The 22,987-nt window shown below is 48.4% G+C and overlaps 2 protein-coding genes across 8 annotated transcripts in view; one reads left to right on the top strand and one right to left on the bottom strand.

Annotated features, from left to right (window-relative positions):
• Window positions 1-22,987, top strand: part of LOC103593138 (chromosome unknown open reading frame, human C17orf80) — a 39,296-nt gene that overhangs the window by 12,034 nt on the left and 4,275 nt on the right. For 2 of the 7 annotated variants that reach the window (XM_008576077.1, XM_008576074.1), the window contains one exon: window positions 782-1,106. The exons of 3 other annotated variants lie outside the window; for them this stretch is intronic. In XM_008576077.1, coding sequence (XP_008574299.1) covers window positions 782-804 — 23 coding nt within the window. In that variant the 3' untranslated portion in view covers window positions 805-1,106. Of the gene's footprint in view, window positions 1-781; window positions 1,107-4,711; window positions 5,080-22,987 lie in introns of those variants that run through there. 2 more of the 7 variants (XM_008576073.1, XM_008576072.1) reach the window with 2 other exon arrangements.
• On the bottom strand, window positions 7,274-16,247 carry CPSF4L (cleavage and polyadenylation specific factor 4-like). The gene is made up of 8 exons (XM_008576084.1): window positions 16,145-16,247; window positions 15,698-15,748; window positions 13,687-13,839; window positions 10,706-10,801; window positions 9,588-9,681; window positions 9,094-9,139; window positions 7,975-8,070; window positions 7,274-7,279 (listed from the first exon to the last, which is right to left on the bottom strand). The coding sequence occupies exons 1-8, from the start codon at window positions 16,245-16,247 to the stop codon at window positions 7,274-7,276; spliced, it is 645 nt and encodes a 214-aa protein (XP_008574306.1).

Raw genomic sequence — 22,987 nt, 5'->3', positions numbered from 1 at the left:
GGGTTGCGATCCGTTGCCGGACACGGAAAAAGACAAAAGACAAAAAAAAAAAAAAACAAACAAATAAACAAAAGACAGGACTTATAGTTCATCTCCTTTTAACATTTAACAAACACCTTTCTAGTTATGAGTTTTGAATATTGTATTATAGAAATATATCCTTAGAGTTAAAAAAGACGTAAGAGGATATTGAAAAATTTTGGTAATTGTCCACAATAGAAAAAAAGCGCATACACTTTCAGATGCAGACTTCCCAGTGCAGAAGTACAAGATAACCATGAACACTAAAGGCCAACAGAATTCACAAACTAGATAATAAGACTTAAAAGATTTGGCTTTGATTGGGGTTTTTTTTTGTTTGTTTTTTGTTTTTTGGCTTAATCAGTACCTAGCAAGCAGGAGGGCGGGGCAGGCAGCAGGAACAGGGCTACAGCACACTCCTGGGCACTGGCTGGGATGGCCCAGCTGCTGCCTCTGGCATGAGACAAACACCCGGCCACTGGTGAGAAGAGTTCCTTTCTGATCCTCCAGCATGAGTAGAGAGGCCCAAAACCAAGTCATTTCTCCCGTGGAGAAAATGGCCTTCCTTATTAAAGGGATTATTTAGTTGATAACTTGATAGGTAGAGATTGAAGAAAGTGAAATAGAAACTTCTCACTGTGTCTAAGACTATTTCTAAATTTATAAAACAAATATAAGAATGATCTGTAGAGGCAAGAGATAGAAACAGTCCATAGAAGTGGCCTCTTGGATCCTTACATTTATCTCTGTTTATCCAAAGAGCTTCAGCGCTGGCGTAAGTAATGTTGACCTGGACATCATTTAAGCAAGCTTTGGAATTGCGAGGGCAGGATGGTGGAGACAACTGAAATACATATTTAATAATTTAAAGTTGTATCTGGGACAGGGAGTGAATTGAATAAACTTTCTGGAATCTAAAACATAGCAAGTAAATTTTTTATTAATGTGGACAGATCTGGTTCTGTCTAGATGTTTCTTTGGCTTGCTCTCAAAAGTGACAGTTATTGAAAAAAGTTTTGTTTAATCATATAGTTATTCTGGGAGCTGTGAAGATGACAAAGTTCATCATTAAAATTGAAAAGCTATTTCTTCAATTCTCAAATTCAGTAAAAACCAGTATCTCAATTTTAAATTTTTCTCCCTAAAATTGTTCTCTAAACCTTGGTGTTTTACCATTCATCTAAATGAGATACTGGACTACATATACATTGATACAGGATTACATCTGAATAGGCAGAAAATGGGTATATATCAGGCCCTTCCTCTTTGGGAACGCTTAGGCTCTTTGAGGCCTGGACCAGATCTTAACGGGTATGAGAAACACCAGTGCAAAGTGTGGGGATCTGAGCTTCAGGTGAGCCTATGAAAAACCCTTACAGATATTCCTTACCCAGGGCCTGGCTGGTCTGCTCAGTTGGTTAGATCATAGCCTTGTAACACCAAGGTCATGGGTTTGGATCCCCATACTGGCCAGCCGCCAAAAAACACAGTATTCCTTACACATATATTTTTTTTAATCTTTTTTATTTTTTTTGCAGCTGGCTGGCATGGGAAACCAAACCCTCAACCTTGGTGTTATAACACCACTCTCTAACCAACTGAGCTAAATGGCTAGCCCCTTACACATATTTTTTAAGCTGATTAAAATAAAATAGCATGCTAAATAGAAGTCAGATCCCCTTTTATACATCATAAGTGAGTATAATAGTGAGCACATAGTTTCTGTTTATCATCTCTTTCTGGAAGCTTTGCAAAATCCCGTCCCTGTCCCCTGTCCCGAATTTCCATGAATTACTGAGAGATTTCTCTCAATTTGTTAGTGCTGATTTTGGCTGGTGAGTTTTCTATATTTATCCCCCCTCCCCCCAACCAAAATAGTCAATGTCTAATTTTTTGACTTTTGCTTTGGCCCCTGGATAGTAACTTGGATACTGATAGGTAGAAAAAACTTTGAGGAAATTTAATCTAGGCAGCATAGGTGGATAACAGCAGTTTTTCCAACCGTCTTTCTAACACAGCATGTTGGTATATGTATATGACATACACACACACCCTTCTTAGTTTTGCTTGTGATATCCTCATGCCAGAATACATGAAGTCAGCCCCTCTTAGGTCCTAGCCCCCTCGGAACTGCATAAAAGCAGGTGTGCTATTCTAAAGCCAGCATGTATTTACCTGCACATTGTTTCCTGTGTCTTCTAAAAACCTGAATTCTGGATATACTGCTTTATTTTTCCTATCCTATTCCCAGTCCCCTGCTCCTAATTATCCCTAGTGGGAGCAATTTAATTCTGCAACAAATTCTCATGGTTAAGGAAAAGGATTCAGAAATACACCCCTGTTGGTAGAGTGTGGTGCTGACAACACCAAGTCAAGGGTTCAGATCCCCTTACCAGTCATCTTTTAAAAAGAAAAAAAGAAATACATCCCTGAACAAAAAATCATGGTTGAGGGAAAGAGTACTACATTTAGTTATTTTAGTTTAATATTACTAAGAACTTCATTGGAATCCCCAAAATAGTCTCTTTCCTTCTCTACAAATGCCCTGTAAGAGAGACACATGGAGATTCCTTCCACACTTCCTTGTCTGTCCTTCCATGAGGTCAGAAATTCATGGTGAGAAGGTAGATGAGAGAGACTCCAGTCCCCTCGAGCAAGGGTCAGAAGACTGCTACTGCCCATGGGCCAACTCCAGCCTGCTGCCTGTTTTTGTAAACATGAGGGTACTTCAACAAGCTTATGGAAGAGTTTGTATTATTTTTTAATTCCATTTTTCCACAAACTTTGTGAAGCATCCTCATAAAGTCTTGTTGGAATGCAGCCCCACTCATTGGGTTGGATACTCTATTAGTCCATTTCTGTTGCTTAAACAGAATACCTGAAACTAGATAATTTATAAGAAAACAAAATATATTTCTTGCAGTTCAGAGGCTGGGGAATCCAAAGTCCTGGGAACACATCTGGTGAGGGCCTCTTTCTTGGTGGTGACTCCACAGCAACGCAGTGTGTCATATGACAGATGGCTGAGCAAAAGAGCTGACCTGCTCACTTGCTGTCCTTTTAAAGCCATTAGAACCATGCCCATGACCACCCGTTAAACCATCAGTGGATCAATCCATTCACAAGGGTACAGTCCTCACAATCTAATCACCTCTTAAAGTCCCCATGTTTCAATTACCATAATAGGATTTCCTACCGTCTTAATACTGTTACAGTGGGAATTAAGTTTTCAATATCGGAACCTTTTGGGGACACATTTAAACCACTGCAGGTGCTATCTGTGGCTGTTTCACACTACAACAGCAAAGCTAAGTAGTTGCAACAGAAACCATATGCCCCCAAAAGATGAAAATACTATCTGACTCTTTACAGAAAGTGTGCGGACCCCTGCCCTAGAGGAATACGACACCTCCGTGTATTAGAGTGACGAAAGAGACTGGGGGATCACTGCTCTAAAACGTTTTGTGTTAGGAAACACAAGTAGGAGACTATCTCAACTTGTCTCTAATACCTTAGTGCCCTGTGTTGCCCCTGAACTACCCATAAACCATAAGTACAGTAGTAGCACAAAGAGGTCGCTCCTTGCCCTCCAAGATTTTTATCAAGAATGTTTATATCACTACTATAAATAAATTAGTATCACTTGTCATGATCAGAATGCTAAAACATAATCTAAAAGTTTCTTAATTAATCACAATAAATATTTAACATCCCTGAAAATAAGTTCATTAATCAGAATAGAACTATTGAATGATCCATCAGTCTTAAAGGGATATTTGCCTCATATTGTCAAGTTTAAGACAAAGGTGAGATCCTATATTAATAAGAGGGTTGTTTTTTTTTTAACATTCTAACTCACATGTAGTAGGAAGGAAAAAAAATCTTGACTGACTTCTCTGAATTAGTTACTGAGAATTGATTCTTAAATGATATGGGTGACGTTTAAGAAGCTGTTAGAAAATAGCTCCACATTCTGGAGTTATTTGTAATTGTCCACAAAGAAACAGAGGGAAAAACTTTCTTATCTATTCTTTGCTGCCATCTGCATTGAGAAAATAATTAAAGACCTTTTATCAAGCCTTTAAGAATCTCTTCGTAATGTTCAAAATAGTTGAAGAGTGCTGGCCAGTTAGCTCAGTTGGTTAGATCACGGTGTTGTAACCTCAAGGTCAAGGGTTCAGATCCCTTTACCAGGCGGCCACCAAAAAAGAAGATTAAAAAAAAGAGAGAGTTGAGATAAGATGATAACTGACTGATTCTTTTCCAAGATTTAGATCTAAACATACTCAGCATGATCAGGGAATATACCTCATAGTTCCAGTTTACAATACTGATGTAAACTTGCCTCATGCAAATATTGCTACAAGATAAGTTCATTTGCACAGCCAGTCCCAACCATGTATATGATCTGGCAGATTAAAAATTTCATCCAGAAAGACTAGAGATTCTTTCAAAACTGGAATTAGTAGTCGAGTAAGACTGCTACCTGCAGAAGCCAGTGTACTTCAGGTGCGAGGTGGGGTAACCGCTCATCTCTTCACAAAGCTAAGGGGAAAAAGAGTTCCATTAACATGATTTGCCATTTTAAACAGCCTTCTTGATCTTGTCTCTTAAAATCACACTCCACACCTTCCAGAGTACTGACAAGAGCTTCCTTAGGTAAGCAACAGTGCTTAGATTTTGCTTCCAGGGCAGCAGCTTGGATTTCCAAACAAGTCTTCCAGCAGCATGCATGGAAATTCGGCATGAGCATCCCAACAAGCAATCCTTACCCCCTTCCCATCCATCTGCAGAAGAGCTACGGGATGCCCAGGCTACTCTCCATCCTTGAGAAGATTTACAGTGAAGGTTCTGCTCCTGAAGGCTGGAAGTACTCACAGGCATGCTTGAACACCCTGGCTGTAACTCACACATGGCCTGTGTAAAACCCTGGTGCTGCCCACTTTAGTTTAATCCTGAATAATAATACCTGAAATACTGAGTTTACTGGGGAAAGTGTATTTTTTTCTACTACACACTAAAACAATTAGGCATGAAAAATAAAATTATTTTGTTGTAGGCTGTTTTACACTTTATGGAAAACCTACATATTATTACTACCACTCTTCAGAATGAAAATATTTTTGTGTGTGTGTCCGGCAACGGATTGCAACCCTCAGTGTCGCGCCCGGACCGGGACCGGCAACGGGATCGCAACCCTCAGTGTTGCGTCCGCACCTCGCTCAGCCAGTGAGCGGGAACCGGTCTGTATGTGGGATCTGAACCCTCGGCGGGAGCGCCGCCGCACTCCCAAGCGGCACACTGTAGCAGTGCGCCACCGGGCCAGCCCCAGAATGAAAATATTTTTAAAAAATAAAAAATATTCTTCCAAGCTGATCATTTGCCTCTTCTAGAACCCCACCTGTGAAATGGGTGGGTGTGTCCCTGGACAGCTTATCCAATTTTCTGGAGGCTCCTTTGTCTGGACTGTAAAATGGGGATAATTATACATACTTTGCAGAGATTTGGTGAGATTCAAAGTCCTGCATTTGTTAATTCCAGCAACATATGACAGTAGGAACTCATTAATAGCAGCTGTTCTAAAACCTCTCATCGCATACTACATACTGATTCCAAACCTGAGCCACGCAAGAGAGCCCCACTATAATCCGCACTTAAGCCCAGCTAATGTTTGGGCTCTTGCTGCATGCAGTGCCATGCAGGATGCTTTACGTGCATGTTGGGAAAATACAAGAAAATGGTCAGGACCCCTCAGATGTTCAGAATCTTGCCAAGCATTTGATGTAAATATGCACGTGTGCCCATGTGTTCCTTGGCTATTGACTAATGTAATTGCTCATGTGCACCCAGGTATCCTGGGTTATGGACTTAAGTATAAAGGACGAGCAGCTCTGCTCCACGGGGCCCTCCCACCCCTGGGGGGGTCCATGGGGAGGCTGTTACTGCTGCTGGAGGCTGTTGCTGTCAGTGACCCCGGGATGCCCCGAAAGGCCACTGCCACTGCTGCTGCTACTGCTGAGGACTGCCAATGGCTCCCGGGATCTTTCCCAATTACCTAGCGTGGACCTGCCTGTGAGGGGTCTGGTGACCCAGCCTGATGTGTGAGGGCTCTGTAACCCTAGAGTGCATCTTCTCATTTGGCCCTCACAACAGCCCTGTGACATAGGTGCTGTGCCCATTTTCCAGAATGAGGAGACTGAGGCTTGGGGTTAGGGCTATTTGTCACATAGCTCAGAGTGGTTTGAGCTGGCATTTAAACCCCTGCACTCTGACTCTTGGGCTGGCATTCTTTTAGACTGCCTTAGCGCCTGCCTTCCAGCTCCAGGCAAGCCAGGTAGCTGTCACTTCACTTACCAAAGATAGGTGGCTAGTCCTACCTCACACCTTGTACTGAGGCTCTTCATTTCTCCAAAAAGCTTACTTGAGCCTCCACCTTCCTTTTCTAGTGAATTAAATTACATTGGTGTTTGATTTATATAATGGCATAGATAGTATATCATTAAATGTTCCATGTCACTACCTTACCTCCCCGGGATAAGCCTTTTTTGTACCATTTACTGCCCCATAATACCCCACATAAGGCACAATATATTCTTAAATTTAAATAAGCCATACAGGGAAGCAGCTGTCATGCTAAAGAAAACCATTTGATTTAATTGCCAGTTTATAGCAGCAGCTGAGGCCATCTGCGCAAGAACTGCCACGTGCAGCCCCAAACTGCCTGCCAGAGCACAGGTGTGAGCCAAGTGTAATGACGGTGTGTTTCCCATACACTCGAGTACTTGGTTTTACGTACATTTTGCTCTCCCATTTTAAGGATAACTTGTTCCCGCCACAGCCAATCTGCCTCCAATCCTGTTGTATTTTAGTAGCTCGTTCACTTACAGGATAAAAGGAAATAAACATACATGCAGCAGATTACTTCTGCACCTCGTATCCTGTTTAGGCTGACAGTGGGCTCACTCAGGGACGCTGGGAACAGAGGATCCCATGGTATGGCCATTGAGTGTCTTCACTAGAAGTTCTTCCAGTTCTCCAGGTCATGGGTTAGTTTTTGATAACTCCTACCAGTTGAGTCTTACTGCACTTACTGGCATAATGGCCTGTTTTTCGACACTAAAACAGAAAAAGTTAATGGCATGTTTGGTAAATTCAAATCTCAAAAGAAAAGTCCTAAATAGTTAGGGAACCACAGGAAATAGCTGGCTTTCCAAGGTATTTGATGGATTCTGCTCATAAATGAAGGTACATTTCAGGCCTAAAAGAGACCTTGAGGTTCAAGCTCAGCATCATGGTCTTAGAAAACAAGGCCCTGGACTTTCAAAGGCCCTTAAAACCAAATGTACAAGAAGGTCAAGGATTCTACCTCTCTTACCTGTCATCCTGATATAACCATTCTCTCACAAAATGGAGAAATCAGAGCTCAGGACAATAGAACCTATTTCATGATGGGATGATAAATTGTTTCTGATAAACCAGAAGAGAGGGGAAAATAAAAAAGGCACTACATTTCCTCCCTTACCAAACTCTGCCCCCCTCCTCCAAATCTTGAGGACGTTATGTGCAAATAATTAGAGAATTAGTAGGCAGCAAAGTAGGAAAATGAAAGTTGTTTAACTTATTAGCCTTTTAAAGCAACAGACTTGTCTGACAGGAGATGCAAATAAGATTAGGTTGTTGAGACTTCCCATGTTGTAATACTGGGTTTACCAGTATCCCTGCCCCCCACCCCTTACCCCCCTTAACTCACACCCCTAAACCCCAGTGCAGGTTTCTCATCTGTTGCAGAAAAGGAATCATTCTCCAGCTGACAGACCACCACCTCCCCTTCCAGCCCTCCACAGAGCAGAGCACTGGCCCAGCCCTGTCCGTTCCTTCACTCACTCTGTAGCATGTGCCCAGCTCTTGACTCCTGAGCCCCAGGCAGGAGAACACGTGGTCCTGGGGTCTCACCTCCTGGTAGGAAAGCAGGCGCTCTGTCGGGGCAGGGGGCTTACGAGCTTCGGCAGCAGAAGCAGGAGGTGCTGAACCCCATGGCTGGCTGACAGGCTGCAGATAAAGCAGAGTCGTGAGGGGACACCTAGTGCAGATACTCTTTCTGCAGACACTTTTACACTGAGGCCAGGGCCAAATTAGGTTTCCGGATGCTTTTATCGACAGTTTTTTGTTTTTGTGGCTGGCCAGTATAGGGATCCGAACCCTTGACCTTCATGATATAACACCACTCTCTAACCACCTGAGCTAACTGGCCAGCCTGTTTACCGTTTTAATGGCTAACAGCAGACCCTTTGATGACAGTAAGAAATGGGCTTGTGAGTTCCCCACAGTCCTGCAGATTGCTCCCACCTTCCAGCAAAGGCCCCCGCTCAGAACCAGCAGGGGTCGCCTTCTTCCCACACGGCTGCCCTCCCAGCCTTGGTGCTGGGCTTCCCCAGAGAACTTAGCAGGTGGCGCCTCTTTCTGGCCTCTGTCACACTTAAATGGCAATCCCACATTCAGTGATCTAGACCAGGGGCCACCACACTTTCTCAGTAGAAGACCAAATGGTAAATATCTTAGAATCTGCAGGGGCCGGCCTGTGGCTCACTCGGGAGAGTGCAGTGCTGATAACACCAAGTCAAGGGTTAAGATCCCCTTACCGGTCATCTTCCAAAAAAAAAAAAAAAAAAAAACATCCTTAGCTCCCTTTGGCCCACAGGCTGTAGACTGCTGACTCCTGATGTAGGCTTGTATCAGTGCTTGGTATCAATAGGAAGAGCATCCATATCCATGAGGACTGAGCACTTCTGTTCCCAAAAGACCAGGCACATTTCTCACTCAGGGCTGGGCCCCATTTTCTTTAACAAAAACCACTCATGTGTTAGCAGGGCTGATAAACAGGAGTCTTACCTGAAACAGTGATTGCAAAGGTTGGAGGGGGGTCTGGGATATATGTGTTCCACATGTATGATGACATGTGCCATTCACAGGTGAGCGAGGGTCCCTCAGGAGCAGTGCATGCTGGGGAGTGTTCCCTAGGGTGCGTCAGCAGCATGAAGTGAGGGGAGGGGGGCACAAGGGCACCCTGCCTGCACTCACCTGTCTGTGACTCGGGTTGAATAAAAGATCCATCCTGGGACTGAAGGCAGAGAGAGACAATTACAGCCTGGCTCTCACCTCCCATCTCCTGCTTATTGACATGCTGTGTGCCGGCCTGCTGCAGCTTTCATATTTCAGAAGCCCGCAGCAAAGGAACCCTCGCCCTAGCCAGGAAGTGAGGGAGAATTGCAGGGGACAGAGTTGGGGGGTGTGTATTAAGTGCTTCTCTTATTCCTAGAACAGTTTGTGAAGAGATCTTCACCATCCCCAGCATGAGTGCATGTTAACAGGATGGGTTAGGGTTCAGAGTTCAGTGCAGCCACCAGCACACCAAGATCTCCGGGGCCGGGCAGCCATGCAAGGAAAACAATGGGCAGATGCCTGCCAGACATTTAATTTTCCACCGTGGGCCAGGGAAGGTACAGAAGGATCTAGAAGGCCAGGCCCAGCACTCCACTGGGAGTTGGTAATCCAGGGATCATACTTACTGGGCAAATTGGCACTTGGGTCCCTCAGGGCAGAAGCCAACTAAGTAGTTGAGACACATTATTCTGCGGACATGGTGGTATTTACACAAAGGTCCTGCTGGGCAAACAAAACGATCAGAAGCCTCTGCTTTAGCAAGAGGAGAAAACACCCATGAAAAGGCTCACTGGGAAGGGTGTGGCAGTGTGGGCAGTCATAGACTCTCCATTTAATAGGTGTGTATAAATCTTCCCATTCCTTCCATGCTGACATGAAGCACCCACTTCAAGGCACGAGACTGAGATGGGGAAAGGAAACCTCAGAATGTGTTGGGGCAGGTATCCGCTGGCAAGTCCTGAGATAAGCAGGGTCAGAAGCATCACTAACATGCTCTGTGTCTCGAAGGACTTCCATGGATGTGGACCATAATTTGCTGCTTTTTATTTATTTAGCTATAGAAGGCACGGCTGAGAAAAAGCTAACCCCATAATCTTACCGATCCTCCTTCAGGAGCCCTCTCCGCCACAAGCCCCTCCAAACCAGCAGTGCTAAGAACTCAGTGAAAACAACATAGCTGAAGATACAAGAAAAGGACAGACACAGGTGCTTGAGGCACAGGGATCTGACGAGGAACCAGCCTAAGTCTGGCTGGAAGCAATGGGAAAGGCAGATCACGCTTATGCGAAGCCCAGGACCCCCCAGGTGGGTGAAAGCAGTGCAGAAGAGCCAAGTGTCTCCTATGGGCCAGACCCTAAACCAAGGGCTCCCCGTGGTTAAGTAATAACTTGTTCAAGGTCACACAGCCTACATCAGGGGTCAGCAATCTACAACCTGTGGGCCAAAGGAGCTAAGGATGATTTTTAAAAGGTTGGGGAAAAATCAAAAGAGTACTTTGTGGATAGGATATGAACCCAAGTAAGCCTGCCCCGAGAAGCCCACCACGCCCCACACCAGGCCACGTTTCATAGTGTCACAGCAGTTTTCTCCACTGCAGTGCAAGCCTGGGGAGAACTATGGAAAGGCCTTCTGGTGGAATTTCAACCTAGCAGAGTCTCATCAGCAATACGGCCCCTCCCCTGCAGAGAGCCCCCCATCCTGATCACCCACAGGTCCTAGTGCTCCCCGTCTGTCAAGGCCTCACCATTCTTGCAGAAACCTTGGTCATACCAAGGACAGTCCCGGGACTTGAAAGAAAGCTTCACGTGGAGGAAGGGACACTCCTTGTTGTTGCAATCACCTGAAAATTCCAGCATTCTCTGTATGTAAGCAGGCTCGTTTTTATGGTCACTTCTACCTCCCCAAACTGGATTGACCTTGTTCCTCACATACATATAAGCCACTGGCCTTTCTTCGGGTTATCAGCAGCTCTTGAAGACAGCAAGGTATTTCTAATCCTTCCTGCAATCTAACAAGGGTAGAGCCCGATAATATTTGCTGAGGGCATGGGTCTGAGTGTACTCTGCTGGAAGAGTTGGGGTGGGGCCAGATGTCCAGAAGGAAACACTGGAACTGAAAGTGTTTAGAGGCTACCAGGGAGGAAGGACCAAGGAGACCCAAGAAGACCTACAACATACATCTAGTGAAGTGGCCATATGCCGTGACTAAAGCCCTCTCCATCTCTGCTGTGAAACCTACGCTGTTTCTAGGGCCTGGGGGAGCAGTTCCTTTTGGTGGAAATGCCAAGAAGAGCAGAGTATTGCTTCACATTGGCACAGTGATGAAAATAGATGCTACACAGAGGGACACCTGTAATTATACTAAGCCCGTGCTGTCATCTGTCTGGATTAGACCAAGTCTTGCGTTTAGCTTGTCTCCTAAAAGGAGCCAGCCCTGCAGGCACAGGCTATCCAGGAGTCATGTTAAGAGCTCTCTTAGATTTCTCTTTGTTTGGAAGATGAGAAGGAAGCATGAAGGAAGATTCAGCCCACTCTCACCTCACTCGTGTCGAGAATTTGTGAATGTTTCCAATTTCATCCTCCTTAAAAGTCTACAACTCAGTGCTTTTCAGAGCTGAAAGGAAATTCCTGGTGTCTACCTTCCGTTGGTTTTCAAACTGCTCCAAAGAGATCTATGTTGTGTGTCGGGCTTCTGCAAAGCAAGTTTCACCCAAGGAAGAGTAGTACCCCCATTCCTAAGAGTCTAAAACCGTCATTCTTTCCTAGCCCTCTCATTTCTCAAACGGGGACACCAGTACTCAGAGAAAGGAAATGTCACATCTGTTTTCTCTCAGCTTCCTCACATTGACAAAGGGTTTATTTGCTCAGCATACCAAGTGCTGACTCTGGGCTTGAGCCCTCTAAGGATCAGAAGTGACATGGGCCCCAGTGCTGGTCCGCAGTTGACAGATGAAGTTCATGGCAAGTCCTCTCTGCAGTGTTGCTGTTGCCTTTCTGCCCTGGCCTGCAGGCATTCCTCTCCTGGCCAGCAGGTGGCAGCAGCACCTCGGCCTCCAGCCTGCCTTTCGGCAGCCCATACACCTTTCCGATCAGGTGTCCCAGGAGCAGGGCTGAAGACCCTGGACATCCTAGTCCCTTTCAACTGCCCCTTCCCACTCCCACACCTCCCCAGCAATATTTTTAGAAATAAAACAATTTACGTCCAATAATAAGGATAGTTACTTCAATACAATATTAGAAAGAGGTATCCACTCATTGACTAAGAACAAAACTGTAGGTTACATATTGTAATCCTGGGTTTACATGTCTGTCCCCTACTAATCAGAGCTATCTGAGGGCAGAAGGGGACCCGGTGGGCCAGCCCGTGGCTCCCTTGGGAGAGTGCGGTGCTGATAACACCGAGGCCATGGGTTCGGATCCCTATATAGGGATGGCCGGTCAGCTCACTTGGGAGAGCGTGGTGCTGACACCACCAAATCAAGGGTTAAGATCCCCGTACTGGTCATCTTTTTTTTTTTAAAAAAAGAAGGGAACCTGGCCCTATTTCTGTATCCATGCCCAGTACTGTGTCTGATCCCTAAATGAAAACCAAGCAAGGGTTAGTGAGGGGATAAATAAATGGCATCTTAAAATGGAAGAGTTAGGCAATGACCAAGGGGAGCCGAGTGCCAGATAAACTTTGTCCTTTCTTTCAAGGAAGACATGCGGGCAGCCCTCATGAACGGCCACCCCCTCACCTCCAAGGAGTCGGAAACGGGATATTGGTCTGGGAGGAGCTTCAGTTGGCCTAGGGGACATTTGCCTCCTTCCCGCATACCCAGGACCCTCCCATCAGCTCTGAAGAGGAGCAGCTGCCCGCAGGGGGGCCCTGAAGCTGGCCTCCTACATCAGGGGTGTCCCGAGGGATTCTCCCCACTCTTGCAGGTCACTCTTTTTGGAACACAGTTTGAAAACCACTGGACTAGCTAATTCTTAAGGCTGCTTCCAGCTCGGAAAAGCACTGAGCTGCAGAATTTTATTGAGAAGGATGAGACCCAAAGTACATTCACAGGTGCCATTCATCAATGGGGTGGAAACTGACCAAGAGTTCCCCTAAATAGCCCCTGGAGTAACAAAAGGAGGACTTGAGGTCAGAGGGAGGCAACACGCTGGTCCAGCCCCGGCCACAAAAGATAATCTTTGGGGCTGGACTTCTGAACCTCACGGTTCTATGTTTACGGTTACCTTTCATTTCTGACCAGTGATGCTAGTTTTCCATTTATGCAAGCAATGCGAAGTTTTCTTCTAAAATAAGAGTTAAAAATAGCAAGAGAGTTGAAGGAGCAGAGGAGGAACAGCACAGGTCTCTGACGGGCATCCTGACAGCGGCTCTCCAACGCCTGACCTTCGGGAAGCCCCGGCTGGGCTCATCCCAGGACTGAGAGGTGGCGGACTGGAGACTCTGTTCCTAACAGTCGGTCTGAGTGTGCGATTAGCCAGGACTTGGAAGGAAATAACCCCCCCCCCTTTCCCTTTTGGGGGTAACTGATGTGCGCCTGAGCCTGGTGGGGCAGTGAAGGGCAGGGATCACAGGGCGCGGTTCCTCTTCTTTAGGGGTTTGGAGAAGCAGGCGCCTGAGGCACCTTGTTGGCCTTCTGGGACATTCCGGCCCCCTTTGAGTGCACCCTCCCTCGAAAACCTCCTCTCGTCTCACCGCCCACCCTCCGGTGCGAAAGTGGCTCATTACCGAACTTGGAGTAGAAGTAGCACTCAGGCATGCGGGTGACGTCATACTGGTGCAGGAATCTGCAGTGGTCGCCCTTCGTGCACAGGCCCCGGAGCCAGTGCTTACACACCACCATCTTCTCCCCGCGGTCATGCCGGAATGGGCAGAGCTTCCCTGGGGACACCAGAGCTCGCTGGGTTCCCCACTCACCTGCAACCTGAGCCCAGCTCAGCCCCCAAAGGAATTTCCCAGGAGGGTGCTGGGGCTCAGTCCCCAGCTGCCCTCCCTTTATCCCCTCACCCGGACCCTAGAAGGGGTTAGAAGTGGGGGTGGAGGTACCACGAAGGGCAAACTGTTGACAGAACAGCTGTGTCAAAGGAATTTCCCAGGAGGGTGCTGGGGCTCAGTCCCCAGCTGCCCTCCCTTTATCCCCTCACCCGGACCCTGGAAGGGGTTAGAAGTGGGGGTGGAGGTACCACGAAGGGCAAACTGTTGACAGAACAGCTGTGCCCACTGCCACCCCTTAGCCCAGACTCCCCTCTGCCTGTTGTGTCTGGTCCCTTTTCCGAGTGGCAAACCTCGAGAGCAGGTCTGGGTTTTCTAGTCCTGAGTCCCCATACCTATCCCAGCCCCCAGCACATAGTAAGTGCTCATTAAGGGCCTGGTGACTTCGCGTATTTAAAAAAAAACAAAGAAGTCCCTATACCAACCAAGTGCCAAAAAAAAGAAAAAAAGTTATGCTTCCTGATTCCAGAGACCTAACATGGTGACATAAAAGCCAACTTTGTAACAATTTACAAGGGATCTTCCATGGAAATGTTATGTTTAACTATTTTATCATCTTCATTCAAGCCAACATTGCCAGCAGCAGAAAGGACACCCAGTTTCTACGTTTCCAAGCAGGACCAGTCTCGTGTATGGTCAACTCTAATAGAATTTGGGGACATGGAAGGTTTTGCCTTTAAATACCCCTCCCCTCCACTCCTGGCCATTGACTTGCTTCGTTCTGACCTTCCACAGCAAGTTTTATTTCTTTGCAAGGGGGTGTCACTGCTCTAGAGACTGGGTGGGCCATGCTGAGGAGACATCAGCCAGCCCATAATGGAGCTGGAGGCTCCGGGCTGCATGAAACCTTGGGTGGTTATCCAGCTCGTGTCCCCTCTCCTTATCCCCATCATCCCAGGCTGGCCCAAAGACAAACACAGCATGTTGCAAACATGGCTGCATGTCCCCTGCCTGGGCCCTCCAGCCTCCCAGGTTTTGGACTCCAAAAGCAGGTCCTAAACTTATTCACACTAGCAGGATTTCTTAACCTAGACCTGTAGTCAGGCTTCAAGGGGCTGGGAACCCCTAAAATTGGAGGCAGGTTTTGGGTAACTGTGTATGTCTATGGGACAAGCCTCTAAGTTGTACATGAGCCAGAAGAAAACTGAGAACTCCTGTATTTGAGTCAGGCCTCCCCAGAATGGCTGCATTTGGGGAGAGGGGCTTTGGAAGAGGGCAATGCTTGATTCAAAGTTTGGGTGGGAGAGAAGTAAATGCTTTTTGGTAGCATTTCAAAGACTGTGGCCAGAACTACCTTAGGGCATAAGGAATGAATGGGACAACTGACCAGTTTCCACTGGGATTCAGAGGATAAGGCGGGAAGGAAGGATGCCACTCTCCAAGTGGGGAGGATATAGTGAGAGCAAAGAAAGAGGTTTGGAGCCCCCTGGGAATGCAAAGGCCAAAGCCCATAGACATTCCACTCCCAGAAAGGCAGAAAGAAGGGAGCCCCCCTCCAGGCAGCCCTGGTTACCTTAACACAGATGCTGCTGAGTCCGGGAAATCTTAGGGAAGGTGCGGGCTGATTGGTGGACCCACACACTGGTCCTTTGCCTACATATAAGACAAATTCTGCCCCATCCCAATGTCCCCTCCCCAAGGGCAAATTTGACACCCTATCCCAGGCCAGGCAGAGCCCCAGCTGAGCCCGGTATAGCTGAAACAGTCCCTGGCCTCCCTCCCCGGCCAGGCCCACCTACTAACTCACCTTTCTCACAGAGCCCTTTAGTGAAGAAGTTGCACACACCTGATCCCGACTCTGGAAGGGGATGGGGGAAAGGACAAGGTTGCTCACCCAGAGGCTGCGGCTGTCTGGAGGGCTTTCACCCCCATCCCCATCAGCAAGTCCCCCCATATCTCCCCCAAGCTCAGGCTTATGGGCACCCAAGTCCCGACACTTTGGAGGACGCCCTCCAGACCCAGCCTCCAAACCTCAACACTCACACCCCCACCTCTGAAACAGAGGAGATGGAGGGGCTCAAGGCCAGCTTGGAAGCTCGGGGGGCTGGTATGGCTCTTTCTCAGCCTAGAAAATAGGTTCCCCAGAAGCCACAGAAGAGAGCGCCAGAGAGAAAGGGCCTTCCCATCAAGGAGCTGAGCAGAGAGGCTGCAGAGAAGGCTGGGGGAGGGACAGCTGGCACCTGTCCTCACTCACTGTCCATGCCCCGGAAAGGCAGGAACCCAGTGCCCTTCTGCATCTCGACATCCTTCTCAAAGGCGAAGGTGAACCGCTCCAGCCCCGCAATGACCTCTTGCATCTTCCTTCTCCTGCCTGGGCTGGTAAAAGCTGTTAGATAGAGCCCTGCAGGTGGGCCCTATACAGCTCATTTGAGGCCCTTAAGGGGCCAGTGTCTGATGCCCCCCTTTCCTCTCCAGGATGCCAGTCACCAGGTGGCTGCTGGCTACTCTAACCTCAGCTATAGGGCGTGTGGTCCAGCTGCCTCACTCCCCCACCCCCGACTGGATGCAGGTGCAGACGCCCCAGGGCCCAACACCCTTTCCTCTCCAGGATGCCAGTCACCAGGTGGCTGCTGGCTACTCTAACCTCAGCTATAGGGCGTGTGGTACAGCTGCCTCACTCCCCCACCCCCGACTGGATGCAGGTGCAGACGCCCCAGGGCCCAACACCCCCACATTGTGTACATAAGCCCCACTTGGGTGGGGAGGGATTAGCGAAGACCAACACGCTGCTTATCTCTGCACGTTACCAAATACAAACACAGCGAATGTGCAGACATTACCAAACCTGGGCTCATACTTTATACATGAAGACACAGCCACAGGTTTGCAAACAAGGAGTTGCACAAACTAGCCGCAGCAAGGCTGTTCAGATTCTGCCAGAGCCTGGGGGCCAGAGGGTGTGGGGGCAGGATGAGGGGTGAGAGGGAGGAAGTCCCACACCCCCGCTGCCCCCTTCCCCCATCAGGTTCCAGCCACCATCTCCCTCTGGGACCCCTGACACCCCTTTTCTGGCCTGAGTGACAAGCCCCAAATGAACTCTTCATGGGAGAGAGGGAAAAAGGAATGAAGTCCAGAGGAATCGGAAATAGTTGGATGAATAGCGCTTTGTTATCTCGCACACAATCGCAAGCTGGCTGGAGGGCGGAACCAACCCAGGGCCGGCGGCCTCCCAGCCGGGATTCCACTGGGCCACCCCAGAGTCTCCCCACCCCTGAGAAAGTGCTTTGTAAATGAAATCTCTATGCAAATGTTGTTTTATTATTTTTACACCACCCCTGCCTGCAGAGCTGGAGACATCTGAAAAACCTCTCAAAGGGGCATTTTAGGGCTCTAACTAGACCAGGCTTCCCCCTCCCCTTGCTCTGGCCCTGAGCTGGCCTTGACTCTAACTGGAGCTGCTGTTTGCAGAGTCGCATTGGCTTCTGATGCACTTAGAACCAGAACCCAATTGCCCTCCTTCCTGGGCGCCTGGACTCAGCAGGGGGAGGTGGGCAGTGCCCTGCAGGCCCGTGGCTGCGCCAACATGAAGAAGCCTGTTGGCTTTTGTTTCCCATGGCTGTTGCTCCTAGATTTGTTGTTCTTTTGAACTCCAGATCAGAAAAGAAAATAGCTGGAGAGATAGACACCTGGAGCCGAGGCGGGGCTGGGAGGGGCAGGGAAGGGATCCAAGAGTTTCCAGAAGGTTGGGCCTCCCTCCAGTGACATTCTGGGAGAGGTGGAGGGGCTGAGCTCCGGGGCTGTTACAGGGTGGGGATGAGGGGTCCCTGGGGTAGAAGCCCTTGCTTCCCTTGGCCTTATTTGTGTGCATGGATTAGTAGTCCCAAGAATGCATTCACCTTCAACACAGGCTCATTTAAGGCACACACCAGCCTGGCAGGGCAGACCGGACAGATAAGGAAATCAAGGCCCAGAGAAGCCAAAGGCACACAGTTTGGAAGCAGATAAGGATGAAATTCAAATCAAGGTCTCTTGATGATTTCCTTCCATAAACATCCACTGAGCAACTCTGTGCTAGAGACATGTCCCTGCCCTCAGAGACGGCCCAGTCAAGTGGGGGACATAGACACTGAACAGCACAACGATGCAGTACAGTGCCTAGAGACCTAAGCATGGGCAAGAAGGGTGGCAGGAGAGCTCTGGAGGAGAGTCTGGTGACGAGGGGGAAGAATGTTCCAGAAGAGGGCCAGCAGCATGAAGGCCCAGGCCTGAAGCAACATGCAGGTTGAGGGGACAGTCGAGGGTCTGGCTTAGCAGAAGCAGGTAGAGAAGGGGAGTGGAGGGTGACAGGCTGGAGAACTAAGTAGGCACTGAACCTGGAGGGCCTCGTAGGGCATGCTCTGGCGGATGTTTTTTTATCATGGTGGCCGCAGAGCCACTGAAGGACTCTGAGGAGCAGAGAATGGATTGAGGGGGACAGTTGGGGGTGGGGTCACTACTTAGGGGATGATGTAAAAAATAATAATAATTAGCACCCTGGGGCTATAGCCTAAGGTACTTTCTGGACCTCAGTTGCTCTGAAAGAGTTAATTAACGAGGGATGAGCCTGATGGAGACACCCAGCTGAGGCTCCTCCCTGCATCTGCCACCACCCTCTCTCCTTCTCCAGCCAAGGTCCCGCCCTCCACCTGGGCTCCCCATCCCACCGCTGCATGCCTGGCCTGCAGGTGTGCGGTGGATGTCACACAGATGGATGCCCTTCTCCCGATGGCTCCTCATCAGTTTGGCACAAGACTGATGACACCTTGCATTCATGCCTTTTGCTTATTCAAAATACTTTCTGTAATGGATTGAACTGTCTCCCCGCAAAAGTCCTAGTCCTGACCCCTGGTAACCCCTGGTGAGTGTGACCTTATTTGGAAATAGATTCTTTGCAAGTGTAATTAAGTTAAGGATCTTGAGATGAGATCATCCTGGAATTAGAGTGAGTCCTAAACCCAATAACTGGGGTCCTTATAAGAGAAAGGAGAGGGTGATTTGAGACACACAGACACAGAGACACAGAGAAAAAGGCCATGTGAAGACAGAGGCGGAGATTGGAGTTATACAGCTGTTGGCCACCACCAGAAGCTAGGAGAGAAGCATGGAACAGATTCTCCCTTAGGGCCGCCAGAAAGAACCAACCCTGCCTACACCTTGATCTCAAACTTGTGGCCTCCAGAATGTGAAAGAATAAATTTGTTGTTTTAAGCCACCAAGTTTGTGGTAATTTGTTACAGCAGCCCTAGAAAACTAATGCACTTGGAAATTTAGCTTCGGAAGACCTCAAGCCTTTTACAGATGAGCAACTAGAACCCCAGGGTAGGCTGCCCCCCCATCTATGGACGTGCACCCCCACTGTACAAAGAAAGCACCCTTGAGGAGGGGCTGGGGCCAAGAGCCAGGATGTCCCCTCTGGAACCCCACAATTTGCTCTTCTGTGCCCTGCAGCTTATCCCGAGCACTTGTATTTTCATTTATTAATTAATTCATGGGTGCAAAGTGGACACCCAAATCACTATACAAATAGTGGCATTAATTTTTAATCACCATCATTATGAGGCTCTCATTTCACTCCCACTGCAAATGTCCTGAATCATCATCATCCTGCTCCTTTATAAATGCATGGCTCTGAAAAGCAGGGAGCCAGGGGAGCTTTGGAATTCTTTGGCTGCAGGGCCTGGCAAAGGGACACAAAAATTATGTCCCCTGGTCTTGGCTGGGGCACAGTGTGGCCACACCCTCCTGTGTTTGATCTCAAGCATCTGCCTTTCTTCCCTCTCAGGCACCCTGGGTTCGTGGAAAGGGTGCAGACTTTGGCACTGGGCAGGCTGAAGTTCGAATCCCACCTTTGTTAGTCACCAGCCTGTTGTCCAGGGCCAGGCTTTTAATCCCCTCTCTGAGCTCCAGATTTGACATCAATAAAATGAGACTGACAGGCATGACCTCCCTGAAGGGCTGAGGACAGATGAGAATACATGTGGGTGCCTGACACAGAGAGTTGTTTGATGTGTGGTCCTTCCATGAGATGAGGGACTTGTTCGCTGGCGCATACTGCTCTGCCCCAGGTAGGGCCCTGGGAGTGCGTGTGGCTCCACATTTGTTCAGGTGCCACTGGAGGGGCTTCTGTGAGGTCCAGTGGAGATGGGTTTGGCAGCTGAGGAGCCACAGTGTTGGGAGGGGTGGAGGTCTGGAGGAGCCCCTGGTGATCCTGATGCTGCTGCTCAGTCCCAGGGACAATGAGCCAGTGTGTCCTGCTCTCTCTATCGCTCTTTGTGCCCCAAAGATGCCACTTGGAGGGGACAGCTGCTGTCCTGACAATAGGCACTCAAAATGCAGGGTAGGGGGGTCCAGCAGCCAGGAGGGCCCCGCTCTGTACTGACCAGGAGCTTGGTCTCTGGGAGTCAGTCGTTTCCAGGACCTACACCCAGGGAAAGGCATCTATCTCCCCTGGGGCTTAGGAACAGTAACAGGACTAATCACCAGCCCCACACTTCACAGTCGGGGCCTCCTCCAATCCTCACTGCAACCTTCCCAGCTGCTCTGCCCATTTTACAGATAAAGAAACCGAGGCCCACAGGTGAACCGAAGGCCGAAGCTTACACAGCCCACAGATATCAGAATGGGGGCCTAAAATCCCAACGTTTGCTACCAGTTACTAGGACTTAATCCACTGAGGTTCGCTGTGTACACTGTCTTCTCTCTAATTCCCACAAAACCCCGGAAAGAGAGCTATTATTATCTCCCTTCTACAATGGAAAAAAACTGAGGCTCAAAGGCTCAGAGGAACTTTCCAAAGACCATAAGCTCAGGTCTGCCTGACCCCAAAGCCAAGATCCTTCCAGCTGCAGTTTTGGAAAGGCCCCGGCCTCCCCTGGGCTGGTGAAACAACCGAACCCCTTCCCCCACCACTCCAGGCCCAAGACAGTGGTTGAGCCTTTGCTTGTCCCTAAGAGTGGCATGTGGATTATATTTTTGCTCTGAGAGTCAAGGAGACAGGACATTTTGGGCTCAGAGAATCAGCCATGGCCCACAGGGGTGTCCCCAAAGCTATTCGCCTCCAGGGCTGCCTGGTTAGCTCAGCTGGTTAGAATGCAGCCTTATAACACCAAGGTCATGGGTTTGGATCCCCGTGCCAGCCAGCCACAAAAAAAGAAGAAAAAAAAAAAAAATCTCTTGGGCCGGCCCATGGCTCACTCGGGAGTGTGGTGCTGATAACACCAAGGCCACGGGTTCGGATCCCATATAGGGATGGCCAGTTCGCTCACTGGCTGAGCGTGGTGCTGACAACACCAAGTCAAGGGTTAAGATCCCCTTACTGGTCATCTTTTTTTAAAAAAAAAATAAATAAATACAAAATAAAAATTTAAAAAAAAATCCCTCCAAAGCTATTCCCCTCCACTGTTGCTGCCACGTGTCTTAGCTTGGTGTCAGGCCATCCTTCCCCTCTCTTCTGGTTCTCTGCCCAGAGCCTCTCCAGGATGAGCAGAGGCCGCCCAAAGCCTCCTTGGGCTTAGGTGGAAACCTCCACAGGCCCTGATGCCATCGACTGCCCCCACCCGCAGCTCAGAGAAGCAGCAGGACCAGTCGGCAAAACTGGCAGAAGCGGCAGATGGGGCCGCTCAGGTTGTACTCTGGTCCCTTTCTACTGTTCACAGTCCTTCTGGCGTCTCTCATCTGGCGTCTCTCATCTGCCCCACTTCCCCTTTGGAGAGCTATTCATTCATTCATTCACTCACTCAAAAAATAATTCTTAACTTCTGCCAACTCTAAAAGATACAGAATGAACAAGACACAGTTGCTTGCCTAGGAGTGTGTGATTGGCAGGCTAATGGCCCCCCAAAGACGCACACATCCTAGTCTCCAGAACCTGTGAATATGTCTCCTTACATGGCAAAAGGGACTCTGTAGATACAAGTAAGCTGGGATCTTGAGATGGGGAGATTATCCGAATGGGCCCAATATTATCACAAGGATCCTTCTAAGAGGGAGGCAGGAGAGTCAAAGGAAAAGAGAGAGAGACACAGAGAGAGGTGAAGGTGCTGCACGGCTGTCTCTGAAGACGTCGGAAGGGGCCACGAGCTAAGGAATGGAAGTATTTATTCTCTAGAAGCTGGAAAATGGGCTGGCTGGTTGCTCAGTTGGTTGTACAGTGCTGAGAACACCAAGGTCCAGGGTTTGGATCCCTGTACCAGCCAGCCACCAAAAAACCCCCAAACAAACAAAAACCCCACAGCTTTATATATATGTATACGATTCTTATATACATATTCAGATTCTCCCCTATAACTTGTAGAAGGAACACAGAATTGCCAACACTTTGATTGTAGTTCAATGACAGCCATTTGGGCCTTTGGACCTCCAGAATTATAAGATAATACATTTGTGTCGTCTTAAGCTGCTACATTTGTGGTGATTTGTTACAGCAGCAATAAGGAAACTAATGAGGGGAGAATGTAAGCAATAAGCAGTCAGTTAAGTCCTGCAAGGTGGGAAACAGAAGTCACCGCAGAGCTATTACTAGACCGCTTAGCTCTCAATGGGCATTAAGGGAAGGCTTTTGGGAGGAGGTGAAGCAAAGCTGTAGACAGGTGGAGCGGAGTCAAGGTGGTAGGACGAGCACATTGGGAAACCACTTCTGGTTCTGTAGGGCCGGATTTTGCAAGCCAGCTATTGAGAGAGGCTCGAGGTGCTGAGAGGCCCGGGCCTGGGAAGGGCCTCAACCTGAGGCCTGGGGAGTCACTGAAGGAGCTTGCCTTGCAGTGATGGGTCAGATTTGCATTTTAAAAACAGCTCTCTGGCTGCAAAGTCCTGGGGCCACTCTCCAAAGAAGGACCCAAAGAAGGGCATCCCACAGCCCACGTGCAGAATCCAGGAGTTGTTGAAAAGCAGCCCCAGGAGAGTTCTTCCCCCACCCCTAATGTATTCTGTAGTTTCTAAAAATTCTGTAGCTGATAACACCAAGGTCCAGGGTTCAATCCTTGTACTGGCCAGATAAAAAAAAAAATAGAAAAATGTAGAAGGTCAAGATAAACCCTAATTATTAACAAAGTTCTAATAT

Source organism: Galeopterus variegatus, unplaced genomic scaffold (genome assembly GCF_000696425.1).
Source record: "Galeopterus variegatus unplaced genomic scaffold, G_variegatus-3.0.2 Scaffold1283, whole genome shotgun sequence".
Classification (NCBI taxonomy): domain Eukaryota; kingdom Metazoa; phylum Chordata; class Mammalia; order Dermoptera; family Cynocephalidae; genus Galeopterus; species Galeopterus variegatus.
This window is presented reverse-complemented; position numbering and strand designations above follow the sequence as displayed.

Excerpts from the sequence above, each read along its gene's own strand:
- CPSF4L (XM_008576084.1), bottom strand. The coding sequence starts at position 16,247 with ATGCAAGAGGTCATTGCGGGGCTGGAGCGGTTCACCTTCGCCTTTGAG. Across the intron at positions 9,140-9,587 it reads CCCAAGTGCCAATTTGCCCA|TCCCAGGATGGATCTTTTAT; the intron begins GTAAGTATGATC and ends CTCTGCCTTCAG. Across the intron at positions 8,071-9,093 it reads CGAGTCACAGACAGGTGAGT|CCTGTCAGCCAGCCATGGGG; the intron begins GCAGGCAGGGTG and ends CTTTATCTGCAG.